We start from the raw sequence: 26,940 nt of genomic DNA, 5'->3' as shown, positions 1-26,940 counted from the left end.
AGGGTTATCAACCTATGATGTGATGGACTCGAGTACTGACCACTTTTTTGGGTCAAGACAAGTGTTGATTGTTGGATAGCATTATTATTTAAAAAAATTTTTTTTAATGTTCATTTATTTTTAAGAGAGACAGAACATAAGTGGGGGAGGAACAGAGAGAGAGGGAGACACAGAGTCTGAGCTGTCAGCACAGAGCCCAACTCAGGGCTCGAATTCATGTACGGTGAGATCATGACCTAAGCCAAAGTCCGATGCTTAACTGACTGAGCCACCCAGGTGCCCCAGATAATATTATTAATTAGAGGTGCAGAATAGAACTGTGACAGATAACCTTTGTGAAAAAAGAACCTGGTTGTCCCTACTATCACCTGAAGACAGCCTTGGCTATTCACATGTGAGTATATGGGGTGGGGGAGAGAGAGAGAGAGAGAGAGAGAGAGAGAGAGAGCGAGCGAGCTGTGGAGGGTAGGAGAGCTAGAGCAGGGTTAGCTATGGCAATACTTTCCCTCCTACTCCTACCTCCAATTAAAATCAACATCTATACCCCAACCACAATGCCCTGTAGCGTTGTGACCCCCTAGGTTCTACAGATGAACTTTGTGGGAAGCCCTGAGCAAATCTCCAATGGAAACTCTAATTCTACCTTCCACCCTTGATTGCTTTGCAGAGGAGAGTATGTTTGTAACAAATCTAAAATTTTCATTTTCCCTCACCAAGCCTTCAAAACAAACTAAGTATTTATGCGGGGAACTGGAAATGACATTTTACCTCAAAGGAAAACTTGAGGATCTTAAGATAAACATATGGAGAAGACTCACTCCTCATGTTTGCATAGAGTTTGGCCTTTATACAGCCTTTGTACTAATTTGTCCTTTAGGAAGAACTCCCTGTGGGTGGAACAGCTCAGGGTCAGCATCAAGGAGAGAAAGACTTATCCTGAGAGGTGGAGTGGAATAGTCAAGTATTCTGGATTCTCCACTCATTCAACAGAATTACATGTGTAAACTTCAGTGGGCTCCTGACCTGCATCAAAAGGAGGCCCAGGAAGGCACTGGATTTATAACTTTGGATGCTTTATTATCTAAAGTAAAAAGAGAAGATACAAAAGCTGTTTTATTTACCAAGCAAGTGCACTAGACCTATGGAAAGTTTTGGTCCTTTTGCTAAGCTGTCGGATGTTTGAGGCAGTTGGCCAGACGGCTGTGTTTTACGTCCCAGCTTAACATTTCCGAGGCTGCTGAATAATGTGGATCCTTTTCAGTGGAGTGACCTTCTCCAGAGCAGGTCTGGGTTTTTGATGTGCCATATGCACTGCTGCTGGAAATTTATGGCTGAGCTAGAGGTGAGAAAGAAAGAAAAAATAAGCGTATTGGACCTTTTTTGGTCATGAAGTATGAGTAGCAGAGAACAATACGGTTTGGACAGGGGAACCTCACAATTTTTGGTTACTTCTTTAGTATCTCTTTTCCTAAACCACCTCCAGCTCTGGGCTCATATGTGTATATGTTCACCTGGGTTTTCTCTCATTAGCTGGCTCCTGATTTTGAAAATTATAAATAATAGTATATACAAGATAACATATAGAAGATACATGTGCATTTATATGTATGTTTTGAAGTGACATCTGTACAGGTAGAAAGGGTTGATCACATCTCATTGTTCCTATAAGATTAGCAAGGATTCTGGCACTAGTATATATATATGGATCACTATTTTCCAAGGAGGCTATGGGGACACTGGGGAAGGTCCTGTAGGGGAGGAACACCTCCATTGTCAAAAGAACAGAAATAAGGAGCCTCTGAAAGAAGTTAGGAAGAGTTAGGGTCAGTTAGTACGTTGAAGCGTGTGAAATGGCTGTATTTGTAGGTAAAAATGGTCCAGTATTGGCTATTTCACATGGTCCAATCTCTACAGCCTGGTAAATGGAAAGCTGAAGAGTGATTATCAGCTTCAGGTAACAAAAGTTCTCATTAGTCATCCCACGGAAGACATCTGTGAGGAAAAGGGCTTACGTGGCTTTCAGGGGACACAGACACTTTTGACAAGAAGAGGAATTTCACATGGAACCAAGAGACCTTAGGGAATTTACACTAAGGACAGCTTAAGATGGAAAAGATGCCCAATGCGGTGAGCAATTCAGACATAGTTTTCTCAGGAAGAGAATTTTGACCCAGTGACCTTTTGGGTCCATTCCAGTTCTTGGTGTCTAAGCTGATGGATAAAATAGAAAAATACCTAATAAGGACACTTGCCTTAGCCAGCAAGGAAGGGATGCCTCAGCTCATGAGGAATTTAACTTATCACTGTAGAATTTAGATGCCCTTGCCCTGACACTCAAGTTAAATAAAGGGGGAGATAAACTGCGCATGACCCCAGGCATCACATTGTTTATAGTTTGTTTGGGCTCTTCTAAGCCAGGGAAAACATATGTGCCTTATATCTCCTCTCAAATATCCCTGAGCCTGGGCACACAGAGTTCCCCTTCTTGTGAAACTTGACTCCAGAAAGTCCTTTCTTCTTAGTCTTAAAAATTAAACAGGCTGGAAAGTATACACTGATGTGTTAACAATGGTTATCTTTGAGGAATTATAGGGCAATTCCCAGTCATTTGCTTTACTTTGCCTATCAGTATTTTTCTAAAGTTTTCCTTTTACAATGAGCAGACAGAAGTAATATAATAATTAAACCCAAGGATGGTCTCTGCTGGCATTCCAGCAGGAAGGAAGACACATAATTGAGATATTGGTCATAAATGTTGCTTTAGAATCCAAAAAAAGAGCCAGTGACTTTTTTTTTTTGTCAGATCAATTATCATTGGGCCACATGACAGGCATTTTATAGTGTGGTCAGGGCAGAGTGTTTTGTTTTGTTTTTCTTTCAACATTAGAACCAAAAGGAAACTTAAGAGGCCACCAACGTTAGTAGTTTTCTTCCAGATAACTACTGGAAGTACTGGGTGTGTTTAGTGTTGACTAAAACAGATCAACCACATTCAAGAGATTACAGGTAGGACAACAATTTGGCAAGGTACTTAAAGTCAAACAGAAGGTGAAGGGGTGAGAAAGGAAACAAGTTAATTCTTACCTAACAGAAATGTGGGCAAGTAACCAAGGTGAGACAGGGCAAGATGGCAAGTCGAGACTGAGGAGATGAAGCCCCAGAGTTGACTGTTGCTCTGCAGGCATGAGAGTGACCCCTGTGGGGGTGGGACAGGAGGGACTGTGGCACTAACTTGTTACCTGATCATCTTCAGGCTTATCTCCATACTTTAGAGGTTGCATTTTTTTTTTCTCATCACTTAAAAAATTGTGGTAAACTATGCAGAACAAAATTTACTATTTCAGCCATTTTTTTTCTTAATATTTTTTTAACGTTTATTTATTTTTGAGACAGAGAGAGACAGAACATGAACAGGGGAGGGTCAGAGAGGGGGAGACACAGAATCCGAAACAGGCTCCAGGCTCTGAGCCGTCAGCACAGAGCCCGACGTGGGGCTCGAACTCACTGACCACGAGATCATGACCTGAGCCGAAGTCGGCCGCTTAACTGACTGAGCCACCCAGGCGCCCCTATTTCAGCCATTTTTAAGTGTACACTTCAGTGGCATCAGATACATTTGCATGGTTGTGCAACCATCCCTACCATTCATCTTCAGAACTTCTTCATCACATCAAACTGAAGCTCTGTATCCTTTAGACAATAACTCCTCACTCCCTCCTCCCCACTGCCAGCCTCCAGCAACCACCATTCTACCTTCTGTCTCTATGAATTCTGACTACTTCAGGTGTTGCAGAGAAGTGGACTCAGGCAGTATATTTGTCCTTTTGTGTCTGGCTTATTTAATTTAGCATAATGTCTTCAAGGGTTACTCCTGTTGTGATATGTGTCGGAATCCCTTTCCTTTTTAAGACTGAATAATATCCCACTGACTGTGTATGTACCACAATTTGTTTATCTTTTCATTTGGATAGGCCCATAGGATAATAGACATTTGGGTTGCTTCCACCTTTTAACTATCATGAATAACGCTGCTATAAACACTGGTGTACAAACATCTATTCAAATCCCTGCTTTTAATTATTTGGGGTATATCCCACAAGTGGAATTGCTGGATCATGTGATAATTCTATGTTTAATTTTTTTGAGGAACTGCCATATTGTTTTTTTTATGGTGGCTGTAACATTTAACATTTCCACCAGTAATGCACAAGGGTTAGGGGTTACATTTTAACTAAGGCATTTAACGGAGATAGATCCTAAAAGTTCCGCTCAATTGCTTTTTAGGAGGGGCTTGTTGCAGATCAGAATGAATGGGAGACTGTCCCTGGGGCCTGTTGGCCATCTGGGAACTGATCTGGGAAAGTTTAGGGGGAAAAAATTGACAGGATTGAGAAGGAAGTGGAAATGATTCTGGCAAAGACCATAGGCTTAGGGAAGTTGCCCATAATTATTAAATTACAGATGTACAGGTTTGGGGGAGTAGCAAGACTGTATAGCAACTCTTGAATATACAACAAGAGAATCAAGTTCTCTCCTACGCCCCACTCCCTCAATCAAGAACAGGAACACCTTAATGTAGAAGGACTTGGGGGTTGTCAGTGGAGAGTCTATAAAGAATCTTCCATCAGAACTGATCAGACTGTAAGTAAAATGGTCAAGTTCCAAACGCCCTAATTTTTTCCTGTAAATTTTGTATCAAGGGCAATAGGAAGATTTTATTTTCAAACTGGAACTAGAAATAAGTAGGAATATCTTTCCAGAGTACAACCTACAACCAGCTGTCTTTCAGGCTGGCATCTGAACTTTGGGGAAGCTTTGGAATTTTCATCTTAGTTTTTTAAAAAAGATAGGGTTTCTAAAGAGAAAGGTGTTTCTTGCCAGATTTATTAGGATAAGAGAATCCAGGGTAGCCCCAAAAGAGAAAGAATTTAAGGCCAGTATATGTAAAAGGATTCTGCCTTGCTGTGACTCCATCATAGAAGGGACAACACACTGAACTTGAAAAGCAGATCAATAGAAACTACTCCATTGAGAATTTACCTTCATCTTGGGTAGTTGTGACCTCAGAACCTATAGTTTTAGTTTCAGAGAAAACACAAAAGAAGTATGATAAAAATCTTCATGACTAGAGCTAGGAGAGAAATTCTAGATGCAAGAAAATCAGCGGCACGTTTTGTTTTAGAGCCTGAAGTTAGGTAGTGTTAGCAGACTGGAGCTCTTCCATTCATCTTTCCAGGGTGTTAACTTCCAACTTGAATGTTGGCACTTTGATTTCCACACCCCGTTAAGCAAAATGCTTAAAACAAAACATTCAGCTCCAGTCAATGAAATTCAAGGATACTCCTACAGCGATGTTAATCTACAGAACAGGAGAAACCTTTTTAGATTTGCAGATGCCTTTGATAGTTTCCACTCCCCCAGGATCCCATTTCACATACATCTCACTAACTTTGGCAATGGTGACACATCTGGCAACTTGAAAAGTGGCTCCAACTTTAACTAGGTTTCAACATTCCATCCCCCTCCACACCATAACCCAACCTTGTTACTCATGCTTTAACTGGATACTTTCATGTCCAGAGAAGCTTCACAACTATTGCCAAATTTAACTTCCATAACTGTCTAAGGAATTATATTTGGCAGTATCATTCTCTCTCATTCCTTGCCTTAAAAAAAAAAAAAAAAAAGATTAAATGAGCAACCATAAATCTCAGAGGAGCTACATGACTTCTAAAAGTTCAAACAGCCTTTAAGGAGTTGATGGAACTTGGTCTGAGACCAGTTCTCCCAGATTTTTAGTTTAGAGAGCTTTTGGGGTTACAAAACCCCTTTTCACGAGTCAAAACCACACTCAGATACCACCTCATGCCAGTCAGAGTGGCTAAAATCAGGAGACTATAGATGCTGGAGAGGATGTGGAGAAACGGGAACCCTCTTGCACTGTTGGCGGGAATGCAAACTGGTGCAGCCACTCTGGAAAAGTGTGGAGGTTCCTCAAAAAATTAAAAATCGACCTACCCTATGACCCAGCAGTAGCACTGCTAGGAATTTACCCAAGGGATACAGGAGTGCTGATGCATAGGGGCACTTGTACCCCAATGTTTATAGCAGCACTCTCAACAATAGCCAAATTATGGAAAGAGCCTAAATGTCCATCAACTGATGAATGGATAAAGAAGCTGTGGTTTATATACACAATGGAGTACTACATGGCAATGCGAAAGAATGAAATATGGCCTTTTGTAGCCACGTGGATGGAACTGGAGAGTGTGATGCTAAGTGAAATAAGCCGTACAGAGAAAGACAGATACCATATGTTTTCACTCTTATGTGGATCCTGAAAAACTTGACAGAAACCCATGGGGGAGGGGAAGGAAAAAAAAAAAAAAGAGGTTATAGTGGGAGAGAGCCAAAGCATAAGAGACTCTTGAAAACTGAGAACAAACTGAGGGTTGATGGGGGGGTGGGAGGGAGGGAAGTGTAGGTGATGGGCATTGAGGAGGGCATCTTTTGGGATGATCACTGGGTGTTGTATGGAAACCAATTTGACAATAAATTTCATATATTAAAAACAATAAAAAAACAAAAAAAACAAAGAAAACAAAAAAAGCAAAACCCTTTTCTGCAGGAATATCATGTTGTATGACCTGTCACCAGGCAATATGAATTCTCTCATCATGTAGGGCTGGAAGAGGCAGGAAGGGCTGACTGGAGAGGTAGGGAGGGAAGGAAAAAAGTAGTGGGAGAGAGGTCTGTGTGCAGGGAGGAGTTGGAAATAGTGGAAGAGGAAAATTTTAGGCTGCTTGCCACTTAGATTCATACAATTCCAAGCTTTGGGGGATTGCTTTTCAATCTCCCAAATCTCAAACCCTAGGTTGATTTTAAAGTGGGTCATCCAGAGATAAATAACATATGGATAGAAATTTCTTACCACGTTTCAGTGGTTGATGAGATCCTATGAATAGGACTGCCCTCTTTCTGTCTTAGACTTTTAAATTCTTGCATTGGTATGAGAATTAACATGGGTTCTTGAAACTAGACATACTTCTAGTTGAGTGCATGAATGAATGTTACTAAAATGCAGAAGATATGACCCTCATTTCTCCTAGTGTATTTCTTCTGGCTAATTGTGTATTGTTGGGTCTTCATGACAATACATATTATGAGGGGAATCATAATGCATGTGAAAATCCATCAGCAGATACCTGTACTTACATCACTACATCTTTTATATATCCTAATTTTTATATGAGGCTATAGGGTTTATGCATTTTTCATTAAAAAATTAAGGTATAACTTATCTACAGTAAAATATACCCTTTTAGTGTACAGTTCCATGACTTTCCATAAGTATGTATAGTCTGTGACCAAAATCAAGAGACAGAACCCTCAACCCCCCAAATTCCCTCCTGTCCCTTTGTGGTCAACTGCTCCTCTCATCCCCAGCTCCTGACAACCACTGATCTCAGCAGATCTAGTTTTCTAAAAGGCATTGGTCTTTCCACTCCAAGTTGACCTTTCTTATAAAATCTTATTATGCTTCAGGCTGAACTATGGATTCAGGGAGGATTTTTCTTCGTGGTAAGAAAACACATGGGTCCCTCTAACTACCATATTCAAGATAGTCATACACAGGGATCTTGGGACTTGATTTTGTTGCTGGCCTCTTATCCTTTGCCTGGGATTCTGAGTGATGTCCTGTAGGATACCTGCTTAGGGATAGAAGCTAACACTTATGAGGGCTAATTGCATCTGGCTCTGCTGTACTTTGCATATAACTTCATTTTCTTCTCACAGGATCTCAAGGAAGCGCATACTATGAACCACATTCCCATTTACAGATGGGGAAACTGAGGCACAGAAAAGGGAAGAAATCTCCCAAGGACACATAGCTAGTGAGTGACAGAGGCAGCAGGAGACCCATTTGATATCTTGTGTCAGACCTGTTCTACCCAGTAACCTGTGCAGTCTTAGCCACAGTCCTATGACAGTAAACATTGAACTAAGTATTAAAGGTGTTTTTTTTTTTTTAAATAGGTATAGTTGCTGTTAAAACACCACATCAGCTCAATGTTTTCTTATGATTTACGAATACAACTTGTTATTACTCCCGTTGATTTTTCTTTTGTTTTCTTTTTTGTTTACCTTTTATTTATTTATTTTGAGAGAGACAGAAACCTTGCAAGTGGGGGAGGGGCAGAGAGGGAGGGAGAGAGAGAATCCCAAGCAGGCTCTGCCCTGTCAGTGCAGAGCCCGATGTCAGGCTCAAACCCACGAAACCATGAGATCATGACCTGAGCCGAAACCAAGAGTCAGATGCTTAACTGACTGAGCCACCCAGGCACCCCTTGATTTTTCTTTTAATCTGTGAAATAAGGAAGTAATATTTTTAACGGAAAGGAAAAGAACTCTTGTATGTAATAGACGTAAGCATATATGTCTATAAAAGCAATATAGACTCTGGCACTGTTACCTAATATAGTATAGCATCATCAACCTAGCATAGCATAATCAACCTCTATTGACCACTCTCTTTAAACATTTTATTTGGGGTTAACATATATTCTAGGGGAATGTGTCCATTCCATCCAGTTCCACTTACACGTGTGGACATGCTCTGGCCCCTCAGGAAGAGGCGGATAGTGGGCAGGTGCAGGAGAATGTGAGACGCAGAAGTAGGCAGGTTGTGTTGCCCTGGCAGGGCACCATCCATCCCTGTCCTTCTTCTAAAGCTAGGAAAGCAAAGAGTTGCTTATGACCTCACCTCAAATCAGTTTGTAGGAGAACCAAGCCCCCCACCTTAGAAGGCTTTGTAGCTGTAGCCTATAATCAAGATCGTGCCTTGTCCTGGGGCACCAGGTTGGCTCAGTTGGTACAGCCTGTGACTCTTGATCGTGAGTTTGAGCTGCATGTTGGGCATAAAGATTACAAAAGAAAAAAAAAAAAAGATCTTGCCATGTACCATCTGCCTTATTACACCCCATGGACTTCATACACACATTTTATTTCGCTGTCATAAAACCAGTGCTACTAACCAGAACAGAGTGCAAACAGATTACTAGGTGCCAGGCACTGTTCTAAGAACTTCATATGTAGAAACTCCTCTGTTTCACACAACAACCCTGTGAAGTATATACTCTTCCTTGCCTCCATTTTACAAATGACTTCTCTAAGGCACAGGGTAAGTAATTTGGTCAAGGTCAAATCGACCTTGGGAGTGGAGAAGTCACTACCAAATGGGGGCCCTAGAGGCCTAGCTGCTCAGTTTATGCTCCAGTCTTTTCCAGATCCCTGATTTTGACGGCAATAGCTAGTCTTCCTTCTATAAATTATGCAATCCTGTCCCTTCAATTAATGTGAAAGCAGCAGAAAGAGTGGTTATTCACAGGCTTAAATGCAAGTATCTGCCCTCTGGAAGTAGAATAAGGACCCTCACTTCATTCACCCACAAAATGTAAAAACAAACTAGTAAATCCAAACCAAACCCCTGTCGATCTGGTAAGAGTTTTCTGAGTTTCTGGAGGTACTTAGAAGAAATACAAAACATAGAAACAAAAATGGCAATGGCCAACCACCTTCATAAAAAAATTTTACTGGATAAACCCAGTGCCTAATCTTCCTCCAGCCCTTAGCCATGCAACCCTCCACCACCCACCTTCACTTGAAATCAAATATTTCCTTATGGAGGGGAGAAAGATCAAAAACTTCTGAATTTCTATTACATAAGCTGCTTTTTTACAAAAACATGGCAGAGTAAAACTGTGCCAATTTGGTATCATGATGCTTGCCTCATTTTCTATCTTATCTTTGAAAAGGTTTATTAAATAGACATTAGGAATTTGGGAGAAACAACTTTTCTCACCAACACCTCTTCGTGTTCCTTGGACCGAGAGCAGATTCTCTCATAGGACATCAGATCTCTGAGCTAGGTAGAGGCTCAGTGGTCAGTGCTCGTTCACCCACGCAGACTGGTGTGTTGGATAAATACTGACTGGGCGCATCCTGTGAGGGGCCTCACCCGTGGCTCACCTTCTCCAGTGTGTCGTTCAGGGTATCCATTGCCTGCAGTTTGGCAATATTTGCAATGGCGCTGTAAAGATGAGACAAAATTTCATATAGGATAGGAAAACTTTCTTACTAAGGAGGCTAAATGATTTATACAAGGGGCTATCTACTTGGCCTTTAAGTCTTTACACTTGCTTGGTAATATCTAGAAGGCAAAAAATTCTGCTTCTGTGTGCCCATGTGCTACAAAAATCTTTGTAGGTCAAATTATTCTTACTAGTGTATTTAGTTTTTTTTAATGTTTATTTATTTTTGAGAGCGGGGGCAGAGAGAGAGGGAGACCCAGAATCCGAAGCAGGCTCCAGGCTCTGAGCTGTCAGCACAGAGCCTGACACGGGGCTCAAACTCACGGACTGTGAGATCATGGCCTGAGCTGAAGTCGGCTGCTTAACCGACTGAACCACCCAGGTGCCCTTTTACTAGTGTATTTTTGTTTTATCTTTCCATTGAAGTATATAGCCTGGTGAATATTCACAACTAGTTAAACCAGCTGCCCCTGAGGATAACTGTTTCCCTGACTTGTAGCCCTGTAGATTAGTTCTGAGTGTTTCTGTACTTTATACAATGAATCACACAGCAAATACTCCTTTGTGTCTGGCTTCTTTTTCTCAGGCCAATTTATTTTGTAGGAGAGCATCAGTTAGGGCTCAGCCTGCAGTACAATTTCTTGATGGAAACTGTACTTGGCATTTTTTTTTTTCTGGATGTTTTGTGTTGGTTAGAAGTTATTAGGAAGTGGACATAGATCGATGATGCTCAGAAATTTATTTTCTATGATACATTTTGCAAAAGCCATTCTCCAAGACGTAAGGAGGGATGTCTGTCCATGAAAATGAGGCCCTCGTATCTCATGCATACACTCACAAAGCGATGACAACAGCAGAGGTGAATTTAGGGTGGAGCTAATGAAGCTTCAGCTTCAGGCCTCCCCCTGAACAGGCTCCTTCTCCCTCAGGAGGGTTCCTAGCCATTCATAGCTACAATGTTTTGCTATTTTTCTTTAAAATGGCTCCCAAATCCTACACATATCAGGCCTCACATACCTATATCTGTTGCTGGTGAATAGGGCAAGAGAGAGTGAGCTACTTCTTACAGTTTATGTTTTGAAGTGGTCCCATTCTCATCTTTTAATGACTCTTAGGCAACAATTGAGTTTTTTAAGAGGGTTCCAATCTCCACTTTATTACTCTCTAGTCAACTCTTCCCACATCATTCAGCTGACGACACAATTAAGTCCCCATTTTCTGAAGTGTAGAGAAATAAATGACTTGTCCACTGGCTGCCAACTGGATGATATATCTAAGCAAACACTTTTATTTTATTTTATTTTTTGTGAGAGAGATAGAGACAGTGTGAGCAGGTGAGGGGCAGAGGGAAAGGGAGAGGGAGAATCTCAAGTAGGTCCCATGCCCAGTGTGGAGCCTGACACGGGGCTCGATCTCATGACAGTAAGATCACAACCTGAGCTGAAATCTGAATTGGTTGCTCAACCACCTGAGCCACCCAGGTGCCCCTAAGCCATGACTTTTTAGTTGTTCCTGAGCCCCTGGCCCAGGCATGTTAACCAGGTCACAATAAACAGCGCTTATGCCTAAATCAGGTTTTAGTTACAGAATAAAGCCAGCTTTCAATTTCAAGTGATTTCTCTATTCTAAGAACTGTCCTAGATGTTGGGTCCGGAGATGAATAAAATGTGACCCCCACTGTTGAGGATTTATAGCATTGGCTTTCATTACGTGATAGTTATTTTCTGATAGCAGAAGAAACAAAAACGTACTGGTAATGGGGCAAATGAGCCTTTCATTTTAAAGTGGCACAAATCCTCAAAAAAATTCTTTCCCAGAAATTGGGAAGAAAACTTCAAATGTGATTTAAAGATGGGCACCTGGGAGGCTCAGTAGGTCAAGCATTCAACTCTTGATTTTGGCTCAGGTCACGATCTCACGGTTGTGATACTGAGCCCCAAGTCAGGCTCTGCGCTGGGTGTGGGGCCTGCCTGAGAGTCTCTTCCTCTCTCTTCCTCTGCCCCTCCCCCACTCATTCTCTCTTAAAAAAAGAGAGTGAATTAAAGATAATTTTACATGAAACAGCCACAGAAATTACACAGTCTATTTCCCTCTGCATTCTCTTTCTGGGACTACTACCATTATAATTCTTTAGGATACATCTTGAATGCCCTCCAATTGATTTCTTTTTGAATCACTTATTGAGTCATCTATGGAAACCATCTTGAAATTGTCCCTGAAGTGCCCTCATTACCTACTTGGAGGAGCCAGTTTTGCAGGTCTCTTTCTTTTGGAACACATTTTCTTTAACCACAGTACACAGTGGTTAGGCCATTTGCGCGCCTGACCAGCCCACAGCTCTCTGCTTAGCTCTGGGAATTGTGCCTTCTGTCAAGGTTACAGGGGAATGAGCAGGGAGAAACTAACCTCAGTATCTATATGCCTTCTGGCCATGCCAAATATAGTGGCCATTATTTTCTAAATAATTGAGTGATGGATTTAAAACAAAACCAAAATAAAAAAAAAAAAAAAGAAAAAAGAAACCCACCCCATTTATTTTTAATTCAGAAGATTTGCTACAGCAGAAAGCATATTATGAAACTAGGGCCAGCCTAGGGACACTATTTTAAAGGCTAATGTGAAAATAGGCTAAAGGAACATGAGTCAGGTTTAGATGAAGTCAGGATTGTGCTTTTTAAGTATAAGGACAAGGCCGCTGGGCTGGCTGCAGAGAGAAGGAGGAGGGTGAGGGGGTCCAGAATCTTCTAGAAGGTAGTCACCTTTCACCTGAATGTGCCTTTCATCTTTATCCCCCAACACCACCCCTCCTGGGCTGGCTGCCTTTAACCCTGTTCACCAAAGGTCTAGGAAGGGTTGGTTTGTCTTAAAATGCAGGGAGGCCTCTGACTTCTGGAAACAGAGTCACTCAAAACTCCTTGAGGTGATGAAAGAGAAGAAATCAGGCAATCCCTACCTTGTTTTCTCTAATCCCGTTTTTTTGGTGTGTCTGTCCAAGACGCCAATTTCTTGTTTTTTGGAAATTCGCATTCCTCCGGCTTTTACTATACAAAATAAGCATCAACACAGAGGCGTGGTTAGAATAGAAAGAGTAGTCTTGCTTTGTTATTCAAGGTATGAATTTAGACTTGAAAAAAAATTTTAGAATTTACTTTCTGAAGATCTAAGCTTTTATCTAAAATAACACAATAAAACGTTACCCTGAATTGAAGAAAAAATATTGTGTCATGCAAACAAGGTGGGGAAGGGGAGAAGGGCTGAGGTCTGCTTTTTGATGTGCGGAGAGCAGGAACTGAGGCTAAAAAAAACAAGAGAGGTTTACACTTTTGGTTTGGGGAGGAGAATAATAACATACTCCTTAGGTGTTTCACTGAAAAACATTTTTTCTTGTTATCAAACCAATTACATTCTTTATGATAGCAACAGACAATTACAATGTGACCCTCTTGTTTTCCCACAAGATTAAAGTTTGTGCAAGGCTTGCATTTTTTTTTTTTTTTCCCCAACTAGAGCGTTCAAAAGCCAGATTCTGAGAGATGAGCCAAAAGTCAGGGCATGCAGTGGTAACAGGCATTTAATTCAAGAGAAATGCCTCTGATCCCACTGGATACCCACCTTCCATCCAGGACCCCAAACCTCTGATGTTGGCCAAGCTCAGAGGTTCTAATGAGTAATTAAACTACATTAATAATCCTGCCATTCAGGAGATCAATTAGTGTTAATTAGGCTACAGATGACCTAACAGCAATTCAAGTGTTTAACAATGTCAGATGAAATCAACTTTTGAAAAGGAGCAACCCATTTCAGATTGCAAGTCAAAGCAAATACTTCTTTCTGTTCCCAGGAAATGTGCACATCTCAAATCTGACAAACTCAAATGAGAAAAAGCTAAATGGACATTGATTTGTTTGAACTTGTTAATTCTCTTTATGGAAACGCCAAATTGGCAATTTCTAAAACTAGTTCCAATAAAGTGAAAAATAAGGGAAACTCATTCTATTTCTCAATGCACTTGTGAATTTGACTTTACCCTTGTTCTTTAAAAATTATTACATATTTTGCTGATTTTGTAAAACACCCATAAGGCACACAATTCAAAAAGCACGAAGAGGTCTGCAGTCTCCCTCCTACCATTATTTCCAGCTCCCAGTTCATCTCCCTAGGTACTGCTAATGTTACATGTTTCCAATGTGTTTATGCAGATATTCTACATATCACGATTTTTAATGTTTTTAATTTTTAATTATTTTCTTTTAATGTTTATTTATTTTGTGTGTGTGTGAGAGAGAGAGGGAGAGAGAGCAGGGAAGGGGCAGAGAGAGAGAGAGAGAGAGAGAAAATCCCAATAGGCCCCATGCTGCCAGCACAGAGCCTGATGTGGGGCTGGACCCACAAACCTTGAGATCACAACCTGAGCTGAATCTGAGAGTCACTCAACCAGCTGAGCCACCTAGGTGCCCCATTGTATTACTAATTTAAAAAAAAAAATAATTAAAAGTTTTTTTTAATGTTTATTTATCTTTGAAGGAGAGAGAGACACAGAATGTGAGCCAGGGAGGGGCAGAGAGAGACGGAGACAAAGAATCAGAAGCAGGCTCCAGGCTCCAGGCTCCGAGCTGTCATCACAGAGCCGGATGCAAGGCTCGAAGCACAAGATTATGACCCGAGATGAAGTCGGACACTTAACCGACTGAGCCACTCAGGCACCCCATCATATTACAATTTTTTTTAAATATGAAATTTATTGTCAAATTGGTTTCCATACAACACCCAGTGCTCATCCCAACAGGTGCCCTCCTCAATACCCATCACCCACCCTCCCCTCCCTCCCACCCCCCATCAGCCCTCAGTTTGTTCTCAGTTTTTAAGAGTCTCTTATGTTTTGGCTCCTTCCTTTCTAACCTTTTTTTTTTTTTTCTCCTTCCCCTCCCCCATGGTCTTCTGTTAAGTTTCTCAGGATCCACATAAGAGTGAAAACATATGGTATCTGTCTTTCTCTGTATGACTTATTTCACTTAGCATCACACTCTCTAGTTCCATCCACGTTGCTACAAAAGGCCATATTTCATTCTTTTGCATTGCCACGTAGTATTCCATTGTGTACATAAACCACAATTTCTTTATCCATTCATCATATTACTATTTTTTAAATGGCAGCATAAGATACACATTGTTCTGCATCTTCTTAGTTTATATTTTTCACTCAATGATAAATTTTGGAGAAAATTCCCTATCTATGTAGACATGTGTTGTTCTTTTTAACATCTACTTTAAAATTTCATCATATGAACATTCTGTGTTTACTTAACCAACTCCCAAATGTTGGACATTTTGGATGTTTCTAATTCATTGATGTCACAAATCATGCTGCAACAAATATTGCTTTATATGCGTAATTTTGCGCAAGTGCAAGTATACCCGTGGGATAAATTCCTACAAGTGATCTTGTTCTATGTGCATTTGGGATTTTGTTACATCTTGCCAAATTGCCCTTCCCAGAGGTTGTACCTGTTTACAATCTCAGGAGCTCTGATGACAATGCTCCTTTCCCCTACCTCCGGCAACAATGGAAGCTGGAAATGTTTGGTTTTGTCAACGAAGAAGTCAAAGAAAAAGATATCTTATTTTAATTTGCATTTCTTCTATTTTATTAAAGGTTGAGCTTGCTTCTGCGTGTTACAAGCCATTTGTATTTCCTTTTCATGAACTGCTCAAATTTTTGTCCATTTTTTTCTATTTGACTTCTACTCTGTTCTATTAATCTCTTTACTGCAGTTCCAACTCTAGTTTAATGATGGTAGCAATATATATTTATTAAAGAATAGTTGACACACAGTGATGGTAGCATTACATTTTAATGTCTGATAGAGTTAATACTTTTTTGCTATTTCCTCTGCAGAATTTTACTAGCTATTCTGATTTAGTTTTCCATATGAACTTTATTAAAAAAATTTTTTTTAACATTTATTCATTTTTGAGAGAGACAGAGAGAGACAGAGCAGAGTGGCGACGGGCAGAGAGAGGAGACACAGGATCCAAAGCAGGCTCCAGGCTCTGAGCTATCAGCGCAGAGCCCAATGTAGAGCCCAAACCCACGTACTGTGAGATCATGACCTGAGCCAAGTTTGGATGCTCAACCGACTGAGCCACCCAGGTGCCCCTCCATATGAACCTTAAAATCAGTTTGTCAATTCTTTCCTTAACAGTCCTGCTGGTATTTTTTTTTAATGGTCTCACTTTAAATTTATAGATTTTTTTAACGGGAAAGTTTGTATCTTTATATTCCTAGTGGCTCTCTATTTAGGAACATGGTATGCTTTTCCATTGTTTATATATTCTTTTGGGTCGCTCAGGAACTGGTTCACATAAGGGGCGCCTGGGTGGCTCAGTCGGTTGAGCATCCGACTTTGGCTCAGGTCATGATCTCACAGTCTGTGGGTTTGAGCCCTGCATCGGGCTCTGTGCTGACAGCTCAGAGCCTGAAGCCTGCTTCTGTTTCTGTGTCTCCCTCTCTCTCTGACCCTCCCCTGTTCATGCTCTCTCCCTGTCGCAAAAATAAATAAAAACATTAAAAAAAAAAAAAAGGAACTGGTTCGCATAAATCTCACACATTTATTGTTAGGTTTAACCCCTAAGCATTTTATCTTTCTTGTTGCTGTTGCTATTATAAATGGGGTTGATTCTTCAATGATAACTCTGACAGATTGTTGTTCTTATATCATTGATTTTATACCTAGATCTTATTGAATTCTTATTATTTATAATAGGTTTTTTTTTTTTTGGTGTATTCCCTTAGGTTTTTCGGGTAAAAAAATTATATAACTTGCAAAGAATTATAATATTACTTCCTGTCAAACAATGTTAGTCATGGTAGTTGACATCTTTGTTATCCTAATTTTTAAGAGATTGCTTTTCATGTTTTTCCACTTAGGTGGACACACACACACGCACACATACACACAGATATATATGTATATATTATATTTATATATTTTTTCATATTAAGGAAATACTCTTACTATTTCATTGGGCTTAAAAATTACAAATATCTTTTTAGCATTCATGGATATGACCCATGGTTTTTGTCCTTAATGTGATTAATTATATTAACAGATATTAATATATAAAGATATATTAATGGATATCTTACTATCAAACCATTCTTGCATTCATGGAATAAACTCCACTTGGTCATTTTGAATCACCAAGTTGTTTTTTCATTGATTATAAAACCCTCTTGTTAGAATTTTGTAATATTAGATGCAGTCTAGAAAAAAATGCTATTTTTACACATGATCTGCTTTAAATTCACACACACACACACACACACACACACATACACACACACACACACACACACACAGACAGACATTACGTGAGAAAAAGGCATAGAGAGTAATCAGCAACAGAAATCAAATGATGTGAAAATATCTTCTGAACAGCCAGGGAATGTAAATGTGAAATAAATGAAGGGATGGCTTTTCTGGGAAGACTAAGGAGGCGTGCACCTCTGTGTGAGGGGTGATGGCATACACAGCACTGTTGTCTCTCCTACTGAGAGAAGTCAAACAGGAGGCCTAGAGTTTGGGCCTTCATTACCTCTCCCATTGTATTTTTCATTCTCCTTGTGACAAGTGAGGTATCTTTTTAAAAAAAAAATTTAACATTCATTTATTTTTGAGAGACAGAGAGACAGAGCATGAGCAGGAGAGGGGCAGAGAGAGAGGGAGACACAGAATCCAAAGCAGGTTCCAGGCTCCGAGCTGTCAGCACAGAGCCCGATGTGGGGCTCGGACCCACGAGCTGTGAGATCATGACCTGAGCCGAAGTCAGATACTTAACTGACTGAGCCACCCAGGTGCCCCAGTGACAAGTGCTTTTGAAATATGGAGGGCTGTAATTATTTTCTTATTAATATTCTTTGTGTTTTCCCTGATGCTATTGTTTCTACATATTTTTTTCCACCAGGCTGACTATTATCACCAACTATAGAAGCCAACTTGTTAACAGTTAAAATAAGCAATAGTTAAGAATGAGAAGCCATTTGGAATGTTGAGTTCTGTGCCACTCATCTGCAAGGAGCTGGACAATCTAGGGAAGTCTAGACCAGAGGGGGAACTGGGGAGTCTGGAAAGATCACTTCTGAAGAAGATAGACTCAAGGGAACTTAGGTGCCATCTTCAAAGATCTGAGGGACTATCATGTGGAAGAGGAATGGCTTCTTGGTAAGGAAATTTTATGTAGGATCAGATAGCTCTAGAACCTTGAGCTCTGGAACCTTGAGCAAGATACTTAAACCTCTCTAAGACTCAGTTTCTACATCCTTCAATAATGCCATTTGTTCAGGTTGCTCTAGAGAATAGAGATGATACAAGCACCTGGTTCATGGTGGGCACTTGACAATTGTTATTACTCATATTTATTTCATGTTGTTCCAGAGGAGAGAATGAAGACCAAAGGATGAACATTCCTGAAAGGCAGAGCCTGGCTACTAGCCTGGCTAGTTTGTGTCATTCAAGTGAAGTAGGTTGCCTAGGACAAGAGTAAGTCCCTTGGCTCTCAGTGTGTGAAAGAAAAAAAGTCCACTTGCCATGAACATCTTAGGAGGATTTTGGAGAATTTGCTGGAAGTTGAACTAGATGATCCTTATTATAAAGTCTTAACTCCAAAATAAATTACTTTCCTCCCTTTGAAAGAATATAAGGCACTTAACAGAATGTCAAAAGAAATTTAAGAATGCATTCTTCAGAATGTCCTTAAGAACAATAAAACAAAGATATTTGAAGGGAGATTAAAAATCCTCTCAGAAGATTCTTACTTTCATCCAGGAATCTTTGAATTCTCTCTGTGATGGCTGTATGCTCTCAGTCATTTAGGAAGCATAAGTAAACCACAGACACCTTGGATTTCCAGAGCACAGTTCTTGTACCAAAGTTGTTCTGGTAGGCAGGTAATTTACTTGGTCAACCACGTACAGTAGAAAGACATGGAAGTTAATATCCCCATACTGTAGATGGATACACTAAGATATCGATTAAGGCTCTCACTACTTGGGGTGACTGAACCAGATGGAACCAGTTTGTGGGAGGGTCATCTTCAAAGTTCTGCTGGGAATACTGATCACACTGGTCTCCCAGCCTGTTGATAAACCATTGCAAATAAGTATTTACAATCCAACACAATTAGGTACTTGCCCATTTTCAATATACCAGATAGGTCTGCTCATGAGAATGCTTCAAAGTTCCACTGTATCTAAATTAGTTTACTTAAAGATGTAATAATTTACACAATTCCATGTTTGAGACTATATTGCCTTTTGAATTTCTGTAGAAGGACCAACTGCAATTGGGCAAGGTAAATATAAACTGGTTAAACATTTTAATAGGTTTTTCAGTACAAATATATAAGACTTTAGGTCCTTTCAATAAGCAAAATGAACTAGAGATTTAAAAAATGTAAAAGAGAAAGATGCCCTTTTGGATAGTTTCATCAGAAAAATCTAAATTTATGTGGGGAAAATGAACCTTTGCTCTCCTATCTCTGAGTAGTATTAATACTATATAATAACTTTTCAGTTAAGATTTTCCAGACAACAGGTTTTGGTAGAGGGTAGTCAAGGTAAAGAAAGATACATCCTCCAGCAAAATAAACTTTTTTCCTTCACTAATCAGTGGAAAATGAATGGGGGAAAGCTGAATAACACAAAGGTTTGTGCATACTCTGCCTGTGACTTAGCACTTATATTTGAAGATTTTAACTAAAGGTTAGATGTTCGCAAAACATTCACTTTGCATTTACAGTCAATGTTTCAGGCCATGTTTTTCAAGATTTTTTAAATGTTTATTCATTTTTCAGAGACAGAGAGAGCATGAGGGCAGAGAGGCAGAGAGAGGGGGAGACACAGAATCCAAAGCAGGCTCCAGTCTCTGAGCTGTCAGCACAGAGCCTGACACAGGGCTTGAACTTACGGACCACAAGACCGTGACCTGAGCTGAAGTCAGACGCTTCATCGACTGAGCCACCCAAGGGCCCCATGTTTCAGCCCATTTTAAGACGCCAATCAAGACCCAAAAGGAGAGTCAGGAGAAGGTGGTGAAGTAATGAGAGAGGGCTTTAGAGCAGGAGAGCTTTGCCATGGGGCCCACTTTCTTTTCAAAGCTCAGCCCCACTCCCCATTAGCTGTGGCTTTGGACCAGTCCCTCAACTTAGCTAACTTTCAGTCTGCTCCTCTGTGAAACAAGGATGAGGGTGCATCGTTGATCTGCAGGGCTGTGGGCATGTCTAGGAGACCAGCTGGTCCTATGGTCATCCCAACCCCTGGCCCCGTAATGTGTGGGGTAGCAGGTATCACACAGCGTCTCCTCGAGCCTCACAGACTAACCCCCATACGGTGACTTGAGCAGACTGGAGTTGAGAATTAAGCCTTTGGTATTTGTTTTATTTTAAATGATACCCGTCCTTATGTAGCCATGGCGTCCCCCTCATTTTCTGCATGAGAGTCACACTTGAGCATGTCCCCAGACCTCCTTCTCTCTTTAATGAGCCAGAAAACTGATTCTCTCTGGGGGTTCCATGGTGACCCTTCTGATGGCTCTGATTCATTTGACTTAAACCAAATTACAAAGTGAAAGGATGCAGAAAAATGCAGGAATTCTTGTTCTTTCGAGTTACTTGGCTTCCTCATCTTACTTTCCACTCACACATTTTTGGCTCTTCGTGTAATGGGGTTCTTCTAAAATTGAGAGCGAGGCAAATCAGAAGAGCAGAAAAGTCAAAGCTATGCTGACGAGCAGCTAGGCCACGTCATGTTTAATGTAGACTTGTTTCACAGCACCAATATATAACCAGGGCTGACAGAGATGCAAAATATTGTATTCATATACGTGAAAGAAAAGCAGCTAAGACTGCACATGTAGGCGGGAAAGAGTTACAGCTGGCTAACTTCGCAGACGTTTCATTTTTTTTTTTTTTTAATACTATCTCAACTTTTTAAAAAAGTTTATCTATTTTGAGAGTGAGGGAGCGAGAGAGTGTGAGGGTGTATGCAGGGGAGGGGCAAAGAGAGAGGGAGAGAGAGAAGCCCAAGCAGGCCCCATGCTCAGAGCAGAGCCAGATGTGAGGCTTGATTCCACATCATGGATTACGACCTGAGCCGAAACCAAGAGTCAGGCACTTAACTGACTGAGCCACCCAGGCACCCCTATTAGCCCCTGCTTTAAAGATGAGGAAACTGAGGTCAGAGATGTGGAACGGAGTTTAAGCCTAGGGACTGCCTGATTCCAAAGGCCATGTCAGCCCCTCCCCACCAAATCACATCTGATTCCTGCTCTCAGGGATCTCTATATTGTTTACAAAAGTCAGGTGCTGTTTTAGTGGAGTCTTGGCAATGAATTATTTTTGTGCCATGAATACAATTTTGCGCCATAGCAAACTGATTCAGGCTTCAAATATGTAGCAAGACGAGCTGAAGGATGAGGTTTCTTTGTTCCCTTGCTCTCAGCGGGGAGGCCAAAGTCTGCCTTCATCTCCATTCCAATTATCCCAAACCTCTTATCTGTAGTGTCACAGTTCATAATAATTAATTGTCATGCCAGAGGCATTGTGACATGCTTGGTGGAGTCATGGTGTGCTATGTACACAGAGTAATTAGCAATCATTAGTGGAGGGACAGAAAGTTCCTGGTGGTTTCATTCAAACTTTCATTTGGTTAAGTTTATCTCTGTGTTCTTTGTGCATAAATGTAATTTAGCAAATCAGGTTTTAGCTTATCCGTTTTATGAAGGATTGGGGTGGAAGTGGCGGGAAGAGAATGTGTTCTTTTTTCTTTTGTCTTTCTGTAATGAGCTTCTCCTCTAATAATGTGCATGCATAGTTCCTGACCATTAGTTAGCATCATTAACTTTAAATACAGATAATGTTAAATACTGCTAAATCCAATTACAAATATAAAATGTCAGGAATCTGCTACAGGAAACCAGGGCACCGTGTCCAAAACTTGAAGCTCAGATTTAGTAGTAAAATTCGGACTCTTTTCAGGTGGGCCACCCACCAGAAAGCCATTGAATTCTATGTCAGTTTTTGAAGCTTTCTGAAGGTTACACCTGCCAGCATCCTCTGCAGCAAAGATGGCTGAAATAACCTTGGCTTAGAGGTGCCAAAGAATTACACCAATAAATAAATAAATTTTGTAAATGGAGAAAAGCAAGAACAAAGTGGTCAAGATTTTGAGATCTTTCTTAAGGAAAAAAGAAGGAAGGCATTTGAAAGAACATAAAGCTGGCTAAAAATAGTCCTGCATACCTCAGCCAATCTATATGAACATATGGTTAAGTACAATAAAACTAATTTCCATATTTCAGAGAGCATAAGTTTAAAAAAAAAGAGTGAGAGAAAACTGTGGCTACTTTGCAAAACACGTTGATTGCTACCTTTTCTAGTCAGCCCCCTCCAGTGCTTGGGTCCTTATTAAAAAGTGCTCCTTAGCTTGATAACAAGGTAAACTACATTATTGATAGCACTGCCCAATCCCAAAGCCTGAAGAGAAAGAGAGAAAAATAAAGTTGCCGTCCTCTTTGTGGAAACTGGTTTGCCTGGGTACAAAGTCAGATGATGTACAGGCATCTTGGGGTGACTGAGTCTTAGGGTTGGAACTTCTTGGGAGGAAGGTTGCCATGGCAGTCAATCACCTTCCTGTGGATGTGTCACTGCTAATCTCCAGCCAGAAAGGGAAGGTCCCTTGTCACGAGCACTGAGTCCCTTATACCTTCCTAGATCATTAGCTTTTAATTCAGCGGGGGCTTAACAAACCCCCAGGTGGTTTGTACACAAGCCCAGAAGGTTGAAAAAGACATAGGGGGAAAGCAGGTTGCATGAAGTTAAAGCAACAGGGGGATGTTAAGAACCTCCACTCTGTTGGGGTGCCTCCGCCGAAGGTTGGTGGAAGGAGGAGCAGCGACGGCAGTGAGGCCAGTGAGGTCATCTGCAGGATGGAGGGCAGGTGGGTAGCCTACCTGCAGGAGGATGCCCCCCTTTCAGCGGGGAGAGCAGGACTTGCACTTCATTTGTCATAGCGTGTGCCAGTGTCAATGCCAGTCCGGTGCTCTGGAGGCTGAGCGCCAGCTGCTGCCCCACTGCACCCTGGCTTTATATGGGCTGGGGGCGGGGCCCCTTCAGGGCATTGCCGAGCAGCAACAGGGCTTGTCACCTCGCTTTCTGGGAACCTCCATCTCCTTGGCAAGTTTTCTCTTACAAGAAAGCTTTCTTCTTGTTCCCTTTATCTCAGAAGGCAAGGTAGACGGCTAAGGGAACTCCTATTTTCTTTTGCCAGAGGCAGGGGAGAGGATGAAGTTCAGTGGAATTCTTTTTCTCACCAACTATTCATCCATCAAGTATATACAGTGTATCTACAATGTGACAGGCTCTCGGTTGCATTCTGGTGCGACAAGGAGGTCAAGATTTTTGTTTGGAGACATCCATAGTCTTTCTGAAGAGACACTTAGAAAACAAAGCACTATGCCTTCGCCCCAGCATTTGTCATTGTGAACATTCATACTAAGAAGATAATTGGGGATGTGCAGAGACTTCTTCACAAGGATGGCAATCATGTGTTTTTTTCTTTATTTTTTAGAATTGATTGGCATCAATATAAACATTCCCAAATACAGTGGGATATTTAAGATATAGCCATGAGAATACTAGGTACACATTACATGTCATGTTTTCAAATAATATTTAATGATGTGAAACTATTCATGATAAGACAGTGAAAAAGTAGGCTAGGAGCCAATAGATGCCAATTTTGTTAACAAGAAAAAGTCCAAATTTAAGCTTTATTGTATCTCCAGTGCTGATCAAAGTTGAGCATATGGCAGTTACTTAGAAATATTTCTTTGTTCTTCAGTATAATTAGAGACTTCTACACTTCAAAACAAAAACAAAAACAAAAACAAAAACACACAAAATCCAAAACCTCTGCTCTTCAGAAAACATTGTTAAGGAAATGAAGACCAGCCACAAACTGAAGGGCAAATAAAATATGTGTAGAACACATTTCTGGTAAGTGCTGGCATTGAGAATACATAAAGAAACAACTCAGTAATAAGAAAACGAACAACCCAATTTAACAAAGTGAGCAAAAGATTAAAACAAAAACTTCACAAAGTAGAGATATTGACAACAAATAAACACATAAAAGACGTTCAACATCATTAATCATAGGGAAATACACATGAACACCACAATGAAATACATTACACATGTATAAGAATGGCTCAAACAAAAAAAAAAAAAAGAAAAAAGAAAGAAAAGGAAAATATAGCATCCTGATGAATATGCAGAGCAACTGAAACTCTCATACACAGCTGGTGGGAACGCCAATTGGAAAAGCCACTTTGAAAGTCTGTATGGCAGTTTCCTGTAAAATATCTTGTAACATTAGTCATACACTTACTGTGTGACTAACAATCCAATTCCTAGGAATTTTCCCAAGAGAAATGAAAACACATGTATGCACAAAAATCTACGTCTGAATGTTTTAACAGCTCCTATTCATAATGGACAAAAGTTATAAACAACCCCCAAATCCATCAAATGTAGGACAGATACACAGATTGTGGTGCATCCATACGATAGGAAACTATTCCACAATAATAAAAAATGAACAGATAATTACATGCAATAACATGGATGAATCTCAAAAGCATTATACTAAATGAAAGAAGACTAAAAAAGCCAGTTACTGTATAACTCCATTTATATGACATTCTTGAAAAGTCAAAACTATAGGACCAGAAATCAGATTTGATTGCCAGGGGAGGGGGTGGGGAGAGTGGTTTAGCCACAAAGAGGCAGGAGGGGACTTTCAAGGCTGTTAGAAATAGTCAAGAGATTGTGGCGGCAATTCCATTTGTCACATATCATACGTAGATCATATAAAAGTGAATTTTACTGTATGCAAATTATACCTCAGTAAACAACAAAAATATCTATTTGTTAAATAATGAATGAAAATATTTCAAAATGTTAAGAGTGGTTGTATATAGGTAAGAATATTACCTGTTGATTTTTCTTATCTTCTATTTTTCTGTATTACTTTTTTTTTTTTTTTTTTTTTTTTTTTTTTTTTTTTTACGTTTATTTATTTTTGGGACAGAGAGAGACAGAGCATGAACGGGGGAGGGGCAGAGAGAGAGGGAGACACAGAATCGGAAACAGGCTCCAGGCTCTGAGCCATCAGCCCAGAGCCCGACGCGGGGCTCGAACTCACGGACCGCGAGATCGTGACCTGGCTGAAGTCGGACGCTTAACCGACTGCGCCACCCAGGCGCCCCTGTATTACTTTTAAAATCAATACAAATCAATAAAACCTTTTTTCAGGGAAAAAGTATGTTAAAGTGTTTTGACCAAAGTAGGTTCATGCTGTGGGAGCAAAAAGGAGGGATCATCCATACCATCTAGCAAATATTTTGTGAGTGCCTTCCCTCAGAGCCCTGGACAAGAAGCTGGGGTTTAGAGGTGACAAAACCCCACCCCCACTTTCAGAGAATCTCACAGTCTCATAGGGGATGTAGAAGATGAGATGAGAAGAAGGCTAAGAGGATTCCTTCTGTAGCTGACAATAGAAATTTCTGCGATGATGGAAATGTTCTGTATCTGCTCAGACCAATAGGGTAGCCACAAGCCACATTTGATTTGGGCACTTGAAATGTGGCTGGTGTAATGGAGAAATCAAAATTTAAATTTGTTAAAATTAAATAATTTTAATTAAAATTTAAATATTACTATAAATAGATACATGTGGCTTATGGCTACTGTATTGGATGGCATGGGTCTGTAGCATAAAACCTAGATGTGTGATTGCTTGTTGTCCAGAACTCATTGATTGGCCTCCTTTTCTGCAAGGTGCAGAAAGCCAGGAGGGCATCAAAGGGCAGCCATCCCTTAGGAGAGGCTGTACTGAGGGCAGCCCAACTGATTGGATAGAATATAATGCATGTCCAGGCAAGGAAGGCTTCTTTTGAGCAAATGCTTACTTTACCATGAAGTTATATTAAGTAGGTTCTTTTTCACCTCATTTACAAGCAAGGCCTTCAACAGTATGATCTGAGCTAACAGCAGTGATGTCGTCCGGGAGGTGATGGTGAAGGAGGGCAAACCAAGGAAATGTGAAGGGTGTAAGTAATTAGAATCCATGGGGCATCCCCTCTAGATTCCATCCTTCCCAACCCTACATATTTAAATTTTTTTTAACGTTTTATTTATTTTTGAGACAGAGAGAGACAGAGCATGAGCAGGGGAGGGTCAGAGAGAGAGGGAGACACAGAATCCGAAACAGGCTGAGCTGTCAGCCCAGAGCCCGATGCGGGGCTCGAACCCACGGACCGCGAGATCATGACCTGAACTGAAGTCGGACGCCCAGCCGACTGAGCCACCCAGGCGCCCCCCAACCCTACATATTTAACATGAGACTCACAGATGGATAGGGTGTTTGTTTCCTTCCCACCCCCCCCCAATAGAAATATCTACCAGTTATTAACAAGACCGTATGTGGGAATAAATAAAGGAGTGGCATAAACCACGAAGAGACAACCAACCTGTTTTACTATATAGAAACGTGAGAAGAAGAGGGGAAAAGCAAAGATGAGGACAATGTATTTTTCCTTCCCCATCTCTGCCAGCATGGTCTTCCCCACTCTGCCACTATCTCTGCTTCCACAGGAACAGGAGGCCTGGAATCCCAATTCTGATTCCCTTGGGGCAGGTGCACCACCGTGGGGCAGCCCACTTAGGGTGGTAGGGTCCTCTCTCTCTCTATCTTGTGTAAGTCATTCAAAACCCAGACCTGTTTTGCAGG

The 26,940-nt window shown here is 40.7% G+C and overlaps 1 protein-coding gene across 1 annotated transcript; it reads right to left on the bottom strand.

The window, feature by feature from the left end:
• Positions 1-1,056: 1,056 nt before the first annotated feature.
• Positions 1,057-23,200, bottom strand: DAPL1 (death associated protein like 1). Its single transcript, XM_030327173.2, has 4 exons — positions 23,099-23,200; positions 13,045-13,132; positions 10,030-10,090; positions 1,057-1,336 (listed from the first exon to the last, which is right to left on the bottom strand). The coding sequence occupies exons 1-4, from the start codon at positions 23,154-23,156 to the stop codon at positions 1,220-1,222; spliced, it is 324 nt and encodes a 107-aa protein (XP_030183033.1). The 5' UTR covers positions 23,157-23,200; the 3' UTR covers positions 1,057-1,219.
• Between the last annotated feature and the right edge of the window lie 3,740 nt (positions 23,201-26,940).

This window comes from Lynx canadensis, chromosome C1 (assembly GCF_007474595.2).
Source record: "Lynx canadensis isolate LIC74 chromosome C1, mLynCan4.pri.v2, whole genome shotgun sequence".
NCBI classification, from domain to species: domain Eukaryota; kingdom Metazoa; phylum Chordata; class Mammalia; order Carnivora; family Felidae; genus Lynx; species Lynx canadensis.
Note: the sequence above shows the minus strand (reverse complement) of the source record. Positions and strands in the feature narration are given on the sequence as shown.